This window comes from Equus przewalskii, chromosome 8 (genome assembly GCF_037783145.1).
Source record: "Equus przewalskii isolate Varuska chromosome 8, EquPr2, whole genome shotgun sequence".
Lineage (NCBI taxonomy): Eukaryota > Metazoa > Chordata > Mammalia > Perissodactyla > Equidae > Equus > Equus przewalskii.
In genome coordinates, this window is record NC_091838.1 from 19,512,136 (window position 1) to 19,527,454 (window position 15,319).

The window sequence follows — 15,319 nt, forward strand, 5'->3', positions numbered from 1 at the left end:
GTAGTCAGAGAGAGGTGGTTGAATTTGCGATTTCATAGATTTTTGGTAATGACCAGGCGCTTTGAAAATGTAGTGTAGAGGACCAGTAGAAAATGTGTAAGTCAGTGGACTGAGATGGCAGAGTTTCGGATGGTGTATTTCACAGAGGTATTCTCCTGAAAACCAGGTACCCAAGCCTTCAGTGAATAATGAGAGGTTAGGAGGTCTGTAGAACAGCTAGATGAAAACCCTAAAGAATCGGCAGGTGAAGGAAATACTTGCAAAAATGTACTTTAAATCTTAAGAGGAAAGCACCCTAGAAAAATTAAACTCACATAATAGAAATTTGTGAGAGTGAGTTCATCTTTTGCTTTTCAGTAGAAAAAGACATTTTAGAGGTGAATCGTAAAACTAAAGCAGTTCATTCCACAAGGTGATTGTGTGTTTTGTACCCCTCAGCAGTTTATTTTAATTAATATGTAAAAAGCATCTAGGGAAATGATGGCTATTGGGACTACTTCCTGAAATTAATAAATGGAATATAGTTCCCTGTATCCTTGTCAAGATAAAAATAAAACCAGAACAATCTGATTTTAACCTTGCAGATAAGTTAGGAACCTTCATTTCAAAGAGCAGATTCAGCTACTTCAGCTCAAAGGATCTCTTCTCTCCTTGGGGACTGCTCTGATTATCACATTTAAAGAAGAGCTTCTAAACACTTGAAAACCAGTTGATTCTAAAAACAAAAACCTGTTTGTCTCTCTTTTTTCTCTTGCAGTAAGTTAGTAGTGGGTTTAATTTTGAATGGTCTGGACATGTGAATTAACCTATTACTGTTCCTGCTGTAGGCTCTTCGATACTTGGCAGAATGCCGTGCTAACAGAGAAAAGATGAAAGGAGAGCTGGGTATGATGTTAAGCTTGCAAAATGTTATACAGAAGTAAGTACAATAGATAATGTCTCTTAATGCAGTAGAAAAATGATCTTGGTTAAACATTATACTGATTGTTAATATGTAATTTTACTAAAATTTTTATTCTAACATAAAGGCATACTTCTGTGGGTTATGTATCTGAAAATGTTCTGATGGTCAATGTTCTGATTATTCTTAAACATTGATATTAGTAATACCTTATGAAAATGTTCAAATTTCTTTAGAATGTTGATACACATTGTACTTACGAATAATTTTTTTAAAAAGAGAAAATCCTGTCTCATAGGCTAAGTTTTGTAGAGTGTATAGAAATTGATGTGCCAGCAGAGCAGCACAGGGGACTAGTCGTGTTTGAGAATATGCAGCACTGTAGTACACAGTTGTTTTGTTACTTCATCCTAGTCTTACTCAGAAGAACCTTCATCAGAATGATGGCCAAAAAGGGCTTTTGGTGAGATTTTCCTGAGCATCATTGAGAGGTCGCTCAGAGACTACGGCCATTTAATTTGAATTCTAGCAAATGGGTGGTTTTTAATTAAACCTTTTTCTTACTAAGATTTTCATATTCATTGTTGCATTTTGTTATTTACAACTTTTCGAGGTAGATTTGACAGTTAACAGTTTTATGGGTGAGGAAAATACAGAGAGGCCAAGTTGCTTATCTGTAGTCCTTCAGCTGTGTTGCTTCTGGAGATAATCTGGTTTTGCTCCTTTCTCAGGCCTTGCTGGTTTCCTTGTAGAAGGCCAGAAATTGAAGATTAAGTGTGTTGATATTTCCACTGTGTCTGGAAGCAAAAAAGCTGTGCTTTCTGAGGCTTTATCTTAGTTTACTTTGTATCTTGATCTTATATGAGATGTGGCTGCCTTTAAAATTATAATAACTAGCCATTCAATTTATTTGATTTTTAAAATTTATCTTGCAGATTTTTTGGCTTGAGTGATCACAAAAGTTCTTCTGTAATTCCCAAACACTGCAAGTTACATTGTATCAGTGGAGAATCGTCTAAACTGACATCCAGGGCAGTGGGGTTCTTTTCTTAGTGTTCTTGGTTTCTGGATAAATTTTATTTTATTATTATTAATCTTGTTTTTTAGAGATTTCTTAAATATTTGTTCTTATGGGGTTACCTACCTGATAGTGATATGAAACTCTTGATCTCAAGTGTGCTTTTCCCAGTAAGCCAATCACTGAGACACTGGTGCTTGGAGGTAGAGAAAGGTTTATTCAAATAGGTTCTTTCAAATCCTCCTTAACAAAACAAGAAAGCAGGGAGTTCTATAGAGCTAAGGGGCTAGGAGGAGAAGTTTTGGAGAAACGAAAGGGGAAATCTGTGTTTCTTTCACTCCTGATAAGCTCTTGGGCAGTCAGACTTCTGGGCATCAGCAGCAGCTGGGGTCTGCTTATCTGGTGATTGTAACTTCATTAAAGGCATTCTTTTTCTTCTGCAAAATAAGCTCGTAAATCCTTGTGATGCTTGAGTCACCCCTCTGGTTAAACAAGAAAACAGCAAGTTAACAAGATTAACTTCTTTTCATCTGTGTCTGTGTTGGGAACAAGGTCTAAGGATAATCATGTTCTTAGTGAGAATTTACAGTAACCCTCAGGTACCTGGCTTCAATAGGATAGTTCTTTGGTACCTTGATCTTTGATAATGACAGCATAGAGATTGAAGTTTTTTTCTTGTTTTTATTCAGTTGATCAGTTAGGAATAAATAACAGAAATATTGACTGCTCTCAGTTGTGTTAATCGTTGCCTATAGTTTGACGTGAATTCTATTAGTACAAATTTGGACTGTAGTTCTGACTTCAGACTGGTAATCTTTTGACCCTCAATATCCTTATCTATAAGCCTGTAGTAACACTGCAAAGTACTTGAGGATCCAGTGGGATAATAGATGTAGAAATGTTTGTAAATTCTAAGGTGTTGTATAAAATATTAGGTTGCATTATTCTTGTTCCTAGTATGGTTTAATGCCATATGGTTTACTATTTTTACTGGCCTGTTAGTTTTGCTGGAAATAGTGGAAGCTTTAAGCATAATATAGATGCTTCTGTTGGGCTGTTTTAGTCATGTAATGAACTTAAGATTGTGTATTCCTTTAACAGGTCTAGTTATTGAAGTTGAAAATATGTGGTAAAAATGTTAAAATGTAAGAAATTAGATGAAAAATTAATGTTGATAAATTAAAATATACTTCAGATTTGAATTTTAAAGATTTAGAGCACGTTTTAGAGGTACCATAGATTTAACCTATGAAACAATTTCTTAGCTTGGTTGGCTAAGGTTATGGTACATATGCATTTGTGAGTGTGTGTATATGTAAATGAGAGATATGTCTATAAAATAGTAGGGAGACTGCTTGTATCCTTGAAAGAGAAGTGGTGTGTCACTTCAGGTCATTATCTTGGTATATCATCTGGGAAGGAGACTCTGAGATGGAGTTAGAAGTGGAAGAGGTTTATTGTGGGGTAAGGGTTGTAAAGATAAAGGAGGATGAAGCAGGATTGGACTGCAGTCTTTAGACTATAATGCAAATCTGACAACTGTGGAAGGAAAGTGGAGAAGAAACTGAATGGGGCCAGGAGAGTCTCAGATTGCAATGCAAATCTGACAGCCAACTCACTGGGGAGCTCCCAAGCAAGGATTAGCTTGTAGATGAATCTTGCATTGGGCACAAATGGCCAGGCCCTAGTGCCCCCACTCATATGGAGCAGGGTGAGTTTTATGTATGCATAACTGATTTGCCACTGTAAACGTTGTTCTTTAGGCGTTATTTTGCATTTTGACGTTTGTGTTACCAGATTCAGATGACTGATTTATCACTATTCTAACTTAACTAGTCTGTGAACTAATTGGCATCCCATTCTTATATAGGTCACCTTGGTAAGCCATAGCACAAGATATCTATGTTATATACCCTAATTATTTTCTTTGATATTGCTTCCCCGTGACAGCCAATCAGTCAGAATGGAATTCCAATCACTCTCTCTCTATTTAGGAGTTCTGAGTTAGGGGAGAAGTAGCTATGATTCTATGGAACTATGCCACAAAGGAAGTATCAGAAGGATCCTTCCATACTCCAGAAAGGCCCAGAGAACAAAGAAAATCTGTTGTGGAGGGATGCTACTTTATTGACTGAAGAGAAACTGTTCACCTGGCGGTGATCTAAGAGGAAACCAAAAAGCAGAAGTAGGTAGGGAGAGTGGAGATTATTCTTCATGTGGGAAGCAGAGAAGAATATTTTATAAAACTGGGAAAATTCTGTATACTAAAATTTTCAGCCTTTAATCACCATATTATGTTTTGTTACAGAATTTTAATCACCGTATTATGTTGTGTTACAGAATTTTGCTGAGATTTTGCTGTTATTCAACAGTAGGTTTTACTTTCGTTGAGGTCAAATCGGTGTTTACTGACTGACAATTAGATTGACTTCAAATTCACTGTTACTTTTAATTCTTTAGTTGTTAAGAGAATTTTTAGTTCTTTGTCACTCAGAACGAATCTGGTATTATGTTCTAATTTTAATCTCTTCCTTAAATAAAAACTTGTCATTAGAGGTTAGAACCCTTTTGCATTTTATGTATAGTCCTGGGTCCCTTTGTGAAGAGAATTTTCAAAATACCAGCTTAGAGAACATCTAAATCCAGTTTAAGACATTTGTTAATTGGTATTTCGGGAGTAGTGCTTCTGATATAAGATGCATTTTATAAAAGCACTTGTGAATATCTAACATGAAGTATACTATAAATAAAAGCCACTTTAATAAAATGTGGCATCTCAACTTTAAAATATCTCATTTCATCTGGAGAACTTCCTAAAATTCTAGATTTTGAAACAGTGCCATAATAAATGGTAGTCTATTCTTCTTGCTAAAATCTTGGATGAAAAGTATGTGCTTCATTTCTTTATGCCTTTTTACTGTGTTCTTTTATTTTTTAAAATCTTGTTACAAGTATAGAGTATGTGGTTTATTCCTGAAAAATTAGAAAATACAAAAAAACTTGTAAGGCCATTTATCTTTTCATTTAAATATGTGTTTATACATATATATTTTAAAATTTTAGACTGAAGTGATAGCAGACTTACAGAAAAGTTATAAAAACAGTACAACTATACCTAGATACGCTACACCTAGATTCCCAAAATTTTAATATTTTAATAATTGCTTTATCTTCTCTCTCTGTACAGGTCTTTATTTGGTATATATATATTCATAGCTTATATATTCATCATGAAATATGTCTTTTAGGATTAAAAAAGTGCCCTTTGTCATGTTTAATGCTTGATTTGGGGCTGGAATTCTACTCTGTTTGATATCAGTACTCAGTGTTCTCATTATTTTTATTTGCCTGGTCTGTGTTTACCCATTCCTTTATTTCTGAATCACTTGGTTTTAGCTGTGTCTTGTTTTGTGAGCCAAATTAAAAATCTTTTTCTTTTAATTGGTGAGCGAAGTCCATTTATATTTATTGAGGTGACTGATGTATTTCATCGTAACTCCTTTTTGTTATAGTTACCATGTGTATCATGTTATAGTAGATGTGTTTCTTTCTCAACATGATGTTTTCTTTTATTTTAAAAGTTTTTCTGATACTTAGAAAGATTTATCTTATTGTTACAGAGGTTGCCTTTGTATCTATACTTTTAAAAAATGTTCTAAGTTGCCTATTTTCTTACTTAAACTTCACTATCTTGTTTGTTAGTTTTTGATGGTATCTTTTGACTCTGACCTATTATGTGTTTAATAGTCATTGAGCTTTTTCTACTTTCCTTTTTTTCTTCTCCCTTCTCCTTTCTCTTTTTGAGTTGCATTATTTCCCTTTTTTTGAGGAAGATTAGCCCTGAGCTAACATCTGCCACCAATCCCCCTCTTTTTGCTGAGAAAGATTGGCTCTGAGCTAATGTCCGTGCCCATCTTCCCCTACTTTATATGTGGGATCCCTGCCACAACATGACTTGATAAGCGGTCTGTAGGTCCACACCTGGGATCTGAACCGGTGAACCCCCAGGCTGCTGAAGCAGAACACATGAACTTAACCGCTGCACCACTGGTCTGACCCCTAAGTTGCATTATTTCTACTTTGTCAGAACATTTATATCTTCTTCTCTTTCCGACCTTTGTTTTCAACTTAGATCTACAGTTAAATATATAAAATGCTCATCATCAGTCCTTCTGTAAAGTTTTTCCAGTCATCTCTTGGTTGGTTAAAGCTCATTTGCTAGTAGATTAATCAAGAAAGGCTCACACATTCTTTGAGTTCTTTCATGTTTGAAACTCTTTTTCTATAACCTTGATACTTGAGGGACATCTGGACAGGATCTGTGACTCACCTGTTTTCTTGAGATTGTTGAAAATGCTGCTCCATTTTGCCTTGATTTTTATGTTGCTTTTGAGAAATTTGCTGTCAGCCTATGTTAGAAAAGGTAAACACAGTAGTAGTAGTTTACTCAATATATCAGGAGCACTCTTCCATATAACCATTTTCCTGAAACATCGTTCTTAATGGCTAATGTTATTCCACATCCTTTGTAGTTTTTCTTCAGTGTTTTTAAAAAAAATTATTTAGAACAGAAATCAGCAAATTTTTTTCTGTAAAAAGCCAGATAGAAAATATTTTAGGTTTTGCTGAACATGCAGTCTCTGTTGCAACTACTCAACTGTGCCCTTGTGGGTCAAAGCCGCCATAGATAATGTGTAAATGAATGGGCTTTGGCCCAAGGATCATAGTTTCCCAACCTTGGACTTGCCTGTTACCAAAACAGAGCTATTGACTCCCTTCTTAGAACTCTTTTAAAGTTAGGATTGTTTTTGCATTGAAAGATGAGGGACGATTTTCTGGGTTGCATAGAAGTTACAAGAACACTCTTTTTAGTAAACAACACAGAAAAAAATTTGAAACCAACTCCTAAAGGAAAAGTTGTGAAGTTTTACGAAGGACAATAGCAAGTCTTTAAAAGTAAAATGGTATATTTATTGCTTTCATGAAGTGTATGGAAATCTTACCTGGCCTTTATGGGCAATATAAAATCTGATTAGCAGCATCTAGAATTAGAGTGAATTGGTGTTTATGACCAATAAGGAAATATGCTTATATTCAGAATGAAAATTATTTTTGATATATAATAAAGATCAGAGCTCACCTTTAAGTTGTGTTTTATGAATAACATTTAGAACCTTTCCAATATAGGTAACTAATTAGAAAAAGTGGTGAGGAATCAATATACTTCATTATGGTATAGTAAGTTAGTAAGAGCAAAATTCCAATTACTTAGATGAAAGAGCTTTTCAAGATAGTCTTTTTTTCTAGATATCAGATTTTAAAGACCAAACTAAATCCAGGACATTACTCAGCTCTTTTAATTTTCTCTTGCTGAAGAAGATTAGAGCAATTAATACTTGTTTAATTATACAGTCTCTCTTACATTTATGGCCAAATGCACTGTATAACTCTAAAGTTTTTCTACGTGAATGTTTTGAATCATAGTATTTGAACAGTAATTTTGGTTTATTTAGGGAAAAAAAGACTAAGCTTCTAAAACTGTAGATGCTCTTGGTTTTTCTTTTTGGTTTTAAAAGCACTTTTTCAAGATAAGAAAATAATTATTTATGATTGATTTGTTGAAAAGCAATACTCATAGATATTTGTGATACTTTATATGGTGCCCAGATCAAGAAGTAACTTAGTTTGTAATTCATTTTTGCATATATGCTTTTGTAAATTTCATTTCACCTAAGACAACATTTTGCTTAGTTTTTAGAGAGATCTGGTTCTATAAATAGAGGTATTCCTTCAACTGTTTCATAGGAAGGGTATCAATAAAATTAGTCCTATGAGGTGCACCAGAAGAACATAACAGTGAGACCGTCACCTTGATTTAATTATGTTATTCTTTTAAAATCTTGGTTTTAAGTAGATAGAAACTGAATATCTTCCAGAAAGGAATTTACTACTGTATGTAAATGATGAAACTTTGGAACTACGAAATAAGGAAGTTAAAAATGGTGATGGTGGGAGTATTTATTTCATATAACCATTTTTGCTAATCTGTCATCTGTAAGTGCTTTGTTTATCTAGGTAGACATAGCCTTTGTGATTCTATAAAGTATAGTTTTGTTGTAAATCCTCGACTTTCTAATTGAAAGTTAGTGTAAGTTGCTTCTGTAGCTATACAGGCAATCATAAATGCCCATGAATCACCTTTGCAAATTGTTCTTGTGAATAAATGGCTGTTTCTCCCCTCACTCTAATGCTGCTAGTATGGAAACCACCAGAACAGATTGATGAGAGAATTAAACTGTAAAGCCCTAAGGAATCCATTAGATGAACAGATTATCTTCTCACCTATGAATCTAGAATTGTTCTAGCTCTATACTATCCTTGGGAGAATTGAGAAAATAGTCACTCAGATAGGTGTAGAGATTTCTTTTGCCTCAGTCAAAAAGGGTGCTGGAGAAGTGGTGTGTCAGAAGCATAGGAGCAATAATTAACAAGGAAAACAAAGGCTAGCTTAAGGAAGCTGATAGCCGAACAACCTTCCCTTTTTTCTAAAACTTCAGTCCAATATGGTAGTCATTAGGCACATGTGGCAATTTAAATTAATTAAATTTAAATTTAAAAATCAATTCCTTAGTCACACTAGCCATATTCCAGTGTTCACTAGTCATGTGGCTAGTGACTGCATTTCCACCATCCCAGAAAGTTACATTGGACAGTACTATTCTCAGACTTGTTTGCCTGACTGCATAGTAGGCTATTTTTATATTTCAGATTATTTTTATTTCATGGATTATTTTCTTAAGTTACATTGGAAGAATTAGTCAAGGAATGTGGATATTTTTGTGGCTTTTTATCACTTAATTTTTTTCAAATGGTACCAATTACACCCTGCCAGCAGTTTCCGTTTTGTTGGATTTTTTCAAGCATTGGATAGAATTGCTACTTTGCAGTTCTACTCTCTACATTTCTAGATCAGTTTTTAAAAAAATTTAAATGATTTGTGTTCCTTGAGGTTGATATAAGATGGATGGTTTGGGTGGGGACATAAACTCACTGAAATTGATTTGGAAAATTTTTTTATTTGCATTTTTCCTGTGAAATGGTGTCTAACTTTACATCAGATTCTCAAAGAGTTTAATAGACCTATTTGGTTAAGAACTACTGTTACAATTCTTACTCTGCAGGACAGGAAGATAATAATTTGATGTTACCGTCTTAATATTTTTTGTCATTATTGGTTCATCAGGAAGCACATAAAAAATTTTTGAAATAATGTGTGTTTTAAAAAATTTTATGAGAAGGCCATAAGTTAAATCTTCTGTTATGTGTTATGATGGTTCTTTTTTTATTTGATGTAAACACCTAAAAACATTATTGATGGTGGAAAGGGGTAACAAAGACATTGTTTTTTTCCCTTAAATTCGTGTGTGCCTCTGACTAGTGTACCCTCATACTGTTTACAGCTTGTGGTTGGCTAGTATTTAAAATATCTCAGAACTGCGGTGACCTTTTCAATAAACTGTAAAATAGCTATCAGAAAAGTGCTGACACATCTCCTAAAAAAAACAGTCTTTTCGATAGCTTCCTGCAATACAGAGCCAAAATCATTCAGAGTAATTCATCTCTGGTCAACAGTGGCCCAGAGACCTGCCAGATTAGCACCCCTGGAACTGAAGCTCTGTATAGCTGGAAGGTGTAAGTCTGAATATCAGAAATTGAAGTATTCTTATTCATTCAATAAACAAACAGACTGCAAAAAATTTTGTTGGGCTCTGTGGAAGATACAAAGAGAATGCATCCCTATTCTAGAAGCATTTGTTTACTTCTGAAAGAAAGTTAAGATCAGTAGTATAAGTTCAAGTATAGGACTTTGAAGTTCAGCCTTCAAGGGAGGAATAAGAGTTTGAAAGGACACAGTCCAGGTGAAGCTGTCCTGGCTGAGGGAATGGCATTTATAAAAGGTATATATAAAAAGACAAAATGAGCTGATGTTGGTAAAGCTGAATGGGGACAGATTTTAAAGGCCGTGAATGTATGTTAAAGGGTTTGGATTTAATTGAGCCCATTTATAGGTGAAGTGAGAATTATTTTCTTACAGTTATGTGTACTTATTGTTACTCAATTTAACTAATTAATACGAACTATTAAATCTGTGCTGTCCAGTATCGTAGCCACTTGCCAGATGTAGCTATTTAAATTTAATTAAAAGTAAATAAAATTCATGTTTTTTAGTTGCACTTCCCACATTTTAAGTGCTCAGTGGCCTCGTGGTGAGTGGACAGTGCAGCTGTAAAACATTTCTATCAATGCAGAAAGTTCTTTTGTACAGCATGGCACTAGATGTTTATGTGAGGGGATGCAGTAGGATTTAAAAGTTTAAGAATGAAAACTTTAGTTTGAGTTGTAGTTTTATGACACATACATGCTTAGTAAAAGATGTGTAAAAAATGTAAGTTAAGAAACAATCAGTTTGAATTTAAGAAATCTCTTTCTTGAAATGACTCTGATATGAATGATCCTCTCCTAATTTGTTTTCTTCTTTTGGATTTTTATATGTTATGTTTTCTTGAAGGTCAGAGTACTTTCAAATTTAGAGTTGAATGCTAGTGTTAATCCAAGAGCATGTTATATCCTAATCTTTTTAGTTGATTTCCTGTTTAATGATTTTGATTAATGTGCTTTTTGTTGCTGTAGTGATGAGTTTTGAATCTCAATGAACCATGGGTTTAAAATGAAATTAAAAGACTTTATTATAGACTATATGCTTTTTCTACATTTTTGATTATCCTAGGATTCACTGGTATTTCTTTCAAATTGAAAAGGCATCAGAATGAAGAAAACAATGCTCCACAAACTTGAGTAAAATTACAGAATCAGGGGCCTCCCGGTGGCGGTGCAGCAATTAAGTTCGCACATTCCGCTTTGGTGGCCTGGGGTTGGCCAGTTTGGATCCTGGCTGCAGACCTACATACTGCTTGTCAGGCCATGCTGTGGCAGGTGTTCCACATATAAAGTAGAGGAAGATGGGCACAGATGTTAGCTCAGAGCCAGTCTTCCTCAGCAAAAAAAAGGAGGATTGGCAGCACATGTTAGCTCAGGGCTAATCTTCCTCAAAAAACAAAAAAAGAAAAAAAAACATTACAGAATCAGTAGAATTGGCAAGACTAATTTATTAATCTACATGTGCTTCTTTTCAAGGACTACAACTCCAGGAGAAACGAAACTACTGGCCTCTGAAATCTATGACATTCTTCAGTCTTCCAATATGGCAGATGGTGAGAGTTTCAATGAAATGAATTCACGTCGAAGGAAAGCTCAGTTTTTTCTGGGAACTACTAACAAACGTGCCAAAACAGTGGTTTTGCATATAGATGGTCTTGATGATACGGTAAGACATTTATAAACACATAGTTCATAAGATGGGGAAGAGAAATCACATTAACTAAATAGTTTCTTCAGTTTCTTCACCTGCTAACAGTCTTTAAGAATAAGTCCCAATATCATTATTTTATAACTTAGAAGTTACGTTTTTTACACATCTTTTACAAAACATGTATGTGTCATAAAACCACAACTCAAACTAAAGTATTTTATACTCATAAAGAGGATCATTTTGTGCTAAAGGGGTCGGTTAATCAGAGGATGTAACAATTTTCAATATTTATGTCCTAATAATAGAACTTCAAAAATCTATGAAGCAAACACTTACAGAAATGCAAGGAGAGAGAGATAAATCCACAATTACAGCTGGAGATTTCAACATTGCTCTCAACTTATAGAACACTACTCTCAATAGACATCAGTAAGGGTATAGAAGACTAACACTAACAACCAACCTAATTGGTGTTTATAGAATATCCCACCCAACAACAAGATAATATTTTTTTTTTTTGAAAGATTTTATTTTTTTTTCCTTTTTCTCCCCAAAGCCCCCCGGTACATAGTTGTATATTCTTTGTTGTGGGTCCTTCTAGTTGTGGCATGTGGGAAACCGCCTCAGCCTGGTTTGATGAGCAGTGCCATATCGGCGCCCAGGATTCAAACCAACAAAACTCTGGGCCATCTGCAGTGGAGCATGCGAACTTAACCACTGGGCCACGGGGCCAGCCCCAATATTTGTTCTTTTCATGTGCAAATGGAACCTTTTCCAAGATAGGTATTGTAGGCCATAAAAACAAGTCTTAATAAATTTGGAAGAATTAAAACCATGCAGAGCTTGTTCTCTGAGCACAATGAAAAGCAAATTAGAAATCAGTAACAGAAAGATATCTGGATAATTCCCAAAATATTTTGGAAACTAAGTAACACATTTCTAAAATAATCCATGGGTCAGTGAAGAAATCAAAAGAGAAATTAGAAAGTATTTTGAATTGAATAAAAATGAAAATGTAATAGCAAAATGCGTGACAAGCAGCTACGGCAGTGTTTAGAGGGAAATTCATTAGCACCAATTGCCTAGAATGTTTACATTTGAAAGAGAAAAGGTCTCAATGACTTAAGCTTCTACTTTAAGAAACTAGAGATAGGAGAGCTTCCGAAGTAAGCAGAAGAGAGGAAACAAAAAAGCAGAAATCAGTGAAATGAAAAAAAGGGAAAAATCAATGAAATCAAAGCTGATCTTTGACATGAACAATAAAATTAATAAATTTTTAACCAAGCTGATCAAAAGTGAAAGAGAGAAGTCACAAATGATCAATATCAGAAATGAGAGAGAATGTCACTACAGATCCTACAGACAATAGAAAGGATAATAAGTGAATATTTTAAATAATTTTATGCCAGTAAGTTTGTTAAGGTGTAACTGAAACAGGAACATTTCTTGAAAGACACAGATTGCCAAAGCTTACTCAAGAAGAAAGAGATAACGTGAATATCTCTATATCTATTAAAGAAATTGAATTTGTAGTTAAAAACTTTCTCATAAAGAAAACGTCTGGTCCAGATGGCTTCACTGGTGAATTCTGCCAAACATTTAAGGAAGAAATAATACCAGTTGTACAAAATCTTTGAGAATTTGTGGAACTTTAATGTAGTTTCTTCTGAACTCATTCTGCTTTCTTTTTGATATTAACTACTCCTTCTTTTTGATATTAGCTTTCTTTTCAGTAGTGTGTATCTTCTAATTGTGTCCATATTTCAAGTGATTTCTTACAGGCACCATATAGTTGGACCTTGGTTTTTTATCCGGTCTGAAAATTTATGCCTTTTAACTGGAATGTTGGGGTCATTTACCTATAATATGATATTGATGGTGTTTAAGTTTAAAGCACCATCTTGCTAATTGCTTTTTGTTTGTCCCATCTGTTCTTTGTTCCCTTTTCCTCTTTTTCTGCCTTTTGGACTAAGTAAATGTTTGTTGTGATTCCATTTTATCTCCTCTGTTGGCTAATTAGCTACAATTCTCTTTCTTCTTTCTTTCGTTTGATTTAGGGTTTGTTTTATATATCTTTAACTTATCACAGTCTAGCTTCAATTAATATTATATCACTCCAGGCATAGTATAAGACACTTTTAACAGTATACTTCCATTTCTTTTACCTCTGCCTTTGTGCTATTGTTATATATTTTACTTCTGCGTATATTGTAAACTCCAAAATACATTGTTATTACTTGAAATAGTCTCTATTGTGTTAAAACACACGTGGCATAAAATTTACCATCTTAACCACTTTTAAGTATACAGTTCACTGGTGTTAAATACATTCATAATGTTGTGTAACCATCACCACCATATATTTCCATAACTTTTCATCTTGTAAAATGGAAACTCTTTACTCATTAAGCAGTAATTCCCTGTTCTTCCTTCCCCAGCAACCACTATTCTACTTTCTGTCTCTATGGTTTTAAAAAGTCAGTCTCTTTTAAAGGCATTAAAAACAATTGTATGTATAGTATATATTTTTATACATATAAAAATATATATATAAAAATAATATCTGAAGGAAACAAAACCACTATCTCAAAAAGATATCTGTACTCCATGTTCATTGCAGCATTATTTACAGTAGTCAAGACATGGAAACAACCTAAATGTCCGTCTGTGGATGAATGGATAAAGAAAATACACACACACACACACACACACACACACACACAGAGGAATATTATTCAACTATAAAAAAGAAGGAAATCCTACCATTTGTGACATTGATGGACCTTGAGGGCATTATGCTAAGTGAAATAAGTCAGACAGAGAAGGACAAATACTGTAGGATTTCACGTATATGTAGAATCTTAAAAATGAACAAAGAAACTTGTAGACACAGAGAACAGATTGGTGGTTGCCAGAGGCAGGCGGTACTGGGTGGGTGTAATGGGTGAAAGTGGTCAAAAGGTACAGAATTTTAGCTGTAATATAAATCCTGGGGATGTAATATACAGCATGGTGACTATAGTTAACAATACTGTATTGTGTATTTGAAAGTTGCTAAGAGAGTAGATCTTCAAAGTTCTCATCACAAGAAAATATGATTTGTAACTGTGGTGATGGTTGTTAACTAAATTTATTGTGATAATCATTTCACAATATATATGAATATCAAATCATTGTTGTACACCTAAAACTGCTAACAATGTTATATGTCAATTATATCTTAATTAAAAAATAAAAATAAGGAAAAGTCTTTTCTGTCTACCCACGTATTTACCATTTCTGGGGGTATTTATTCCTTTGTGTTAATCTAGGTTTTCATTTGCTATCATTTTCCTTCTGTCTAAAGGACTTCTATTTCTTGTAGTACAGATCTGTTGGGGATGAATTCTTCTAGGTTGTTTTAATTGAAATAGAGCTCACATACTATAGAATTCACTGTTTTAAAGTGTACAACTCAGTGGTTTTAGTACATTCACAGGGTTGTGCGACCATCACCATTATCTAATTCCAGAATTTTTCATCACCCCAAAAGGAATCACTAGCACTCCATTAATTGTGCCCATTAGCAGTTAGTCCCCCTTGCCCCTGGCAACCACTAATCTACTTGCTCTCTCTATGGATTTGCCTGTTCTGGACATTTCATATAAATGAAATCATATAATATGTGCCCTTTTATGTCTAGCTTTCACTTAGTGTAATGGTTTTCAAGTTCATCCATGTTTTAGCATGTATGAGTACATTATTCCTTTTTATAATGTTCCATGTTATGGATAATACCATATTTTATTTAGCCATTTATCACTTGATGGACATTTGTTTCTAATTTTTGGCTATTATGAATAATTCTGCTATGAACATTTGTGTGCGAGTTTTTGTGTGGACGTTTCTCAGTTCTTCTGGGTATATTCCTAGGGGTAGAATTGCTGGGTCATATGGTATACTCACTCTTTGTTTAGCTTTTTAGTAACTGCCACTGTTTTCCACGCTGCCTGCACCATTTTACAGTCCCATCAGCAGCGTATGAGGGGAA

The 15,319-nt window shown here is 34.2% G+C and overlaps 1 protein-coding gene across 4 annotated transcripts in view; it reads left to right on the forward strand.

Moving 5' to 3' along the window:
- ARMC1 (armadillo repeat containing 1) overlaps positions 1-15,319 on the forward strand; it is a 47,781-nt gene that overhangs the window by 21,432 nt on the left and 11,030 nt on the right. For all 4 annotated transcript variants that reach the window (XM_070631583.1, XM_070631582.1, XM_008522498.2 and 1 more), the window contains 2 exons: positions 828-919; positions 11,115-11,304. In XM_070631583.1, the coding sequence (XP_070487684.1) occupies positions 828-919; positions 11,115-11,304 (282 nt within the window). The remainder of the gene's footprint in view (positions 1-827; positions 920-11,114; positions 11,305-15,319) is intronic.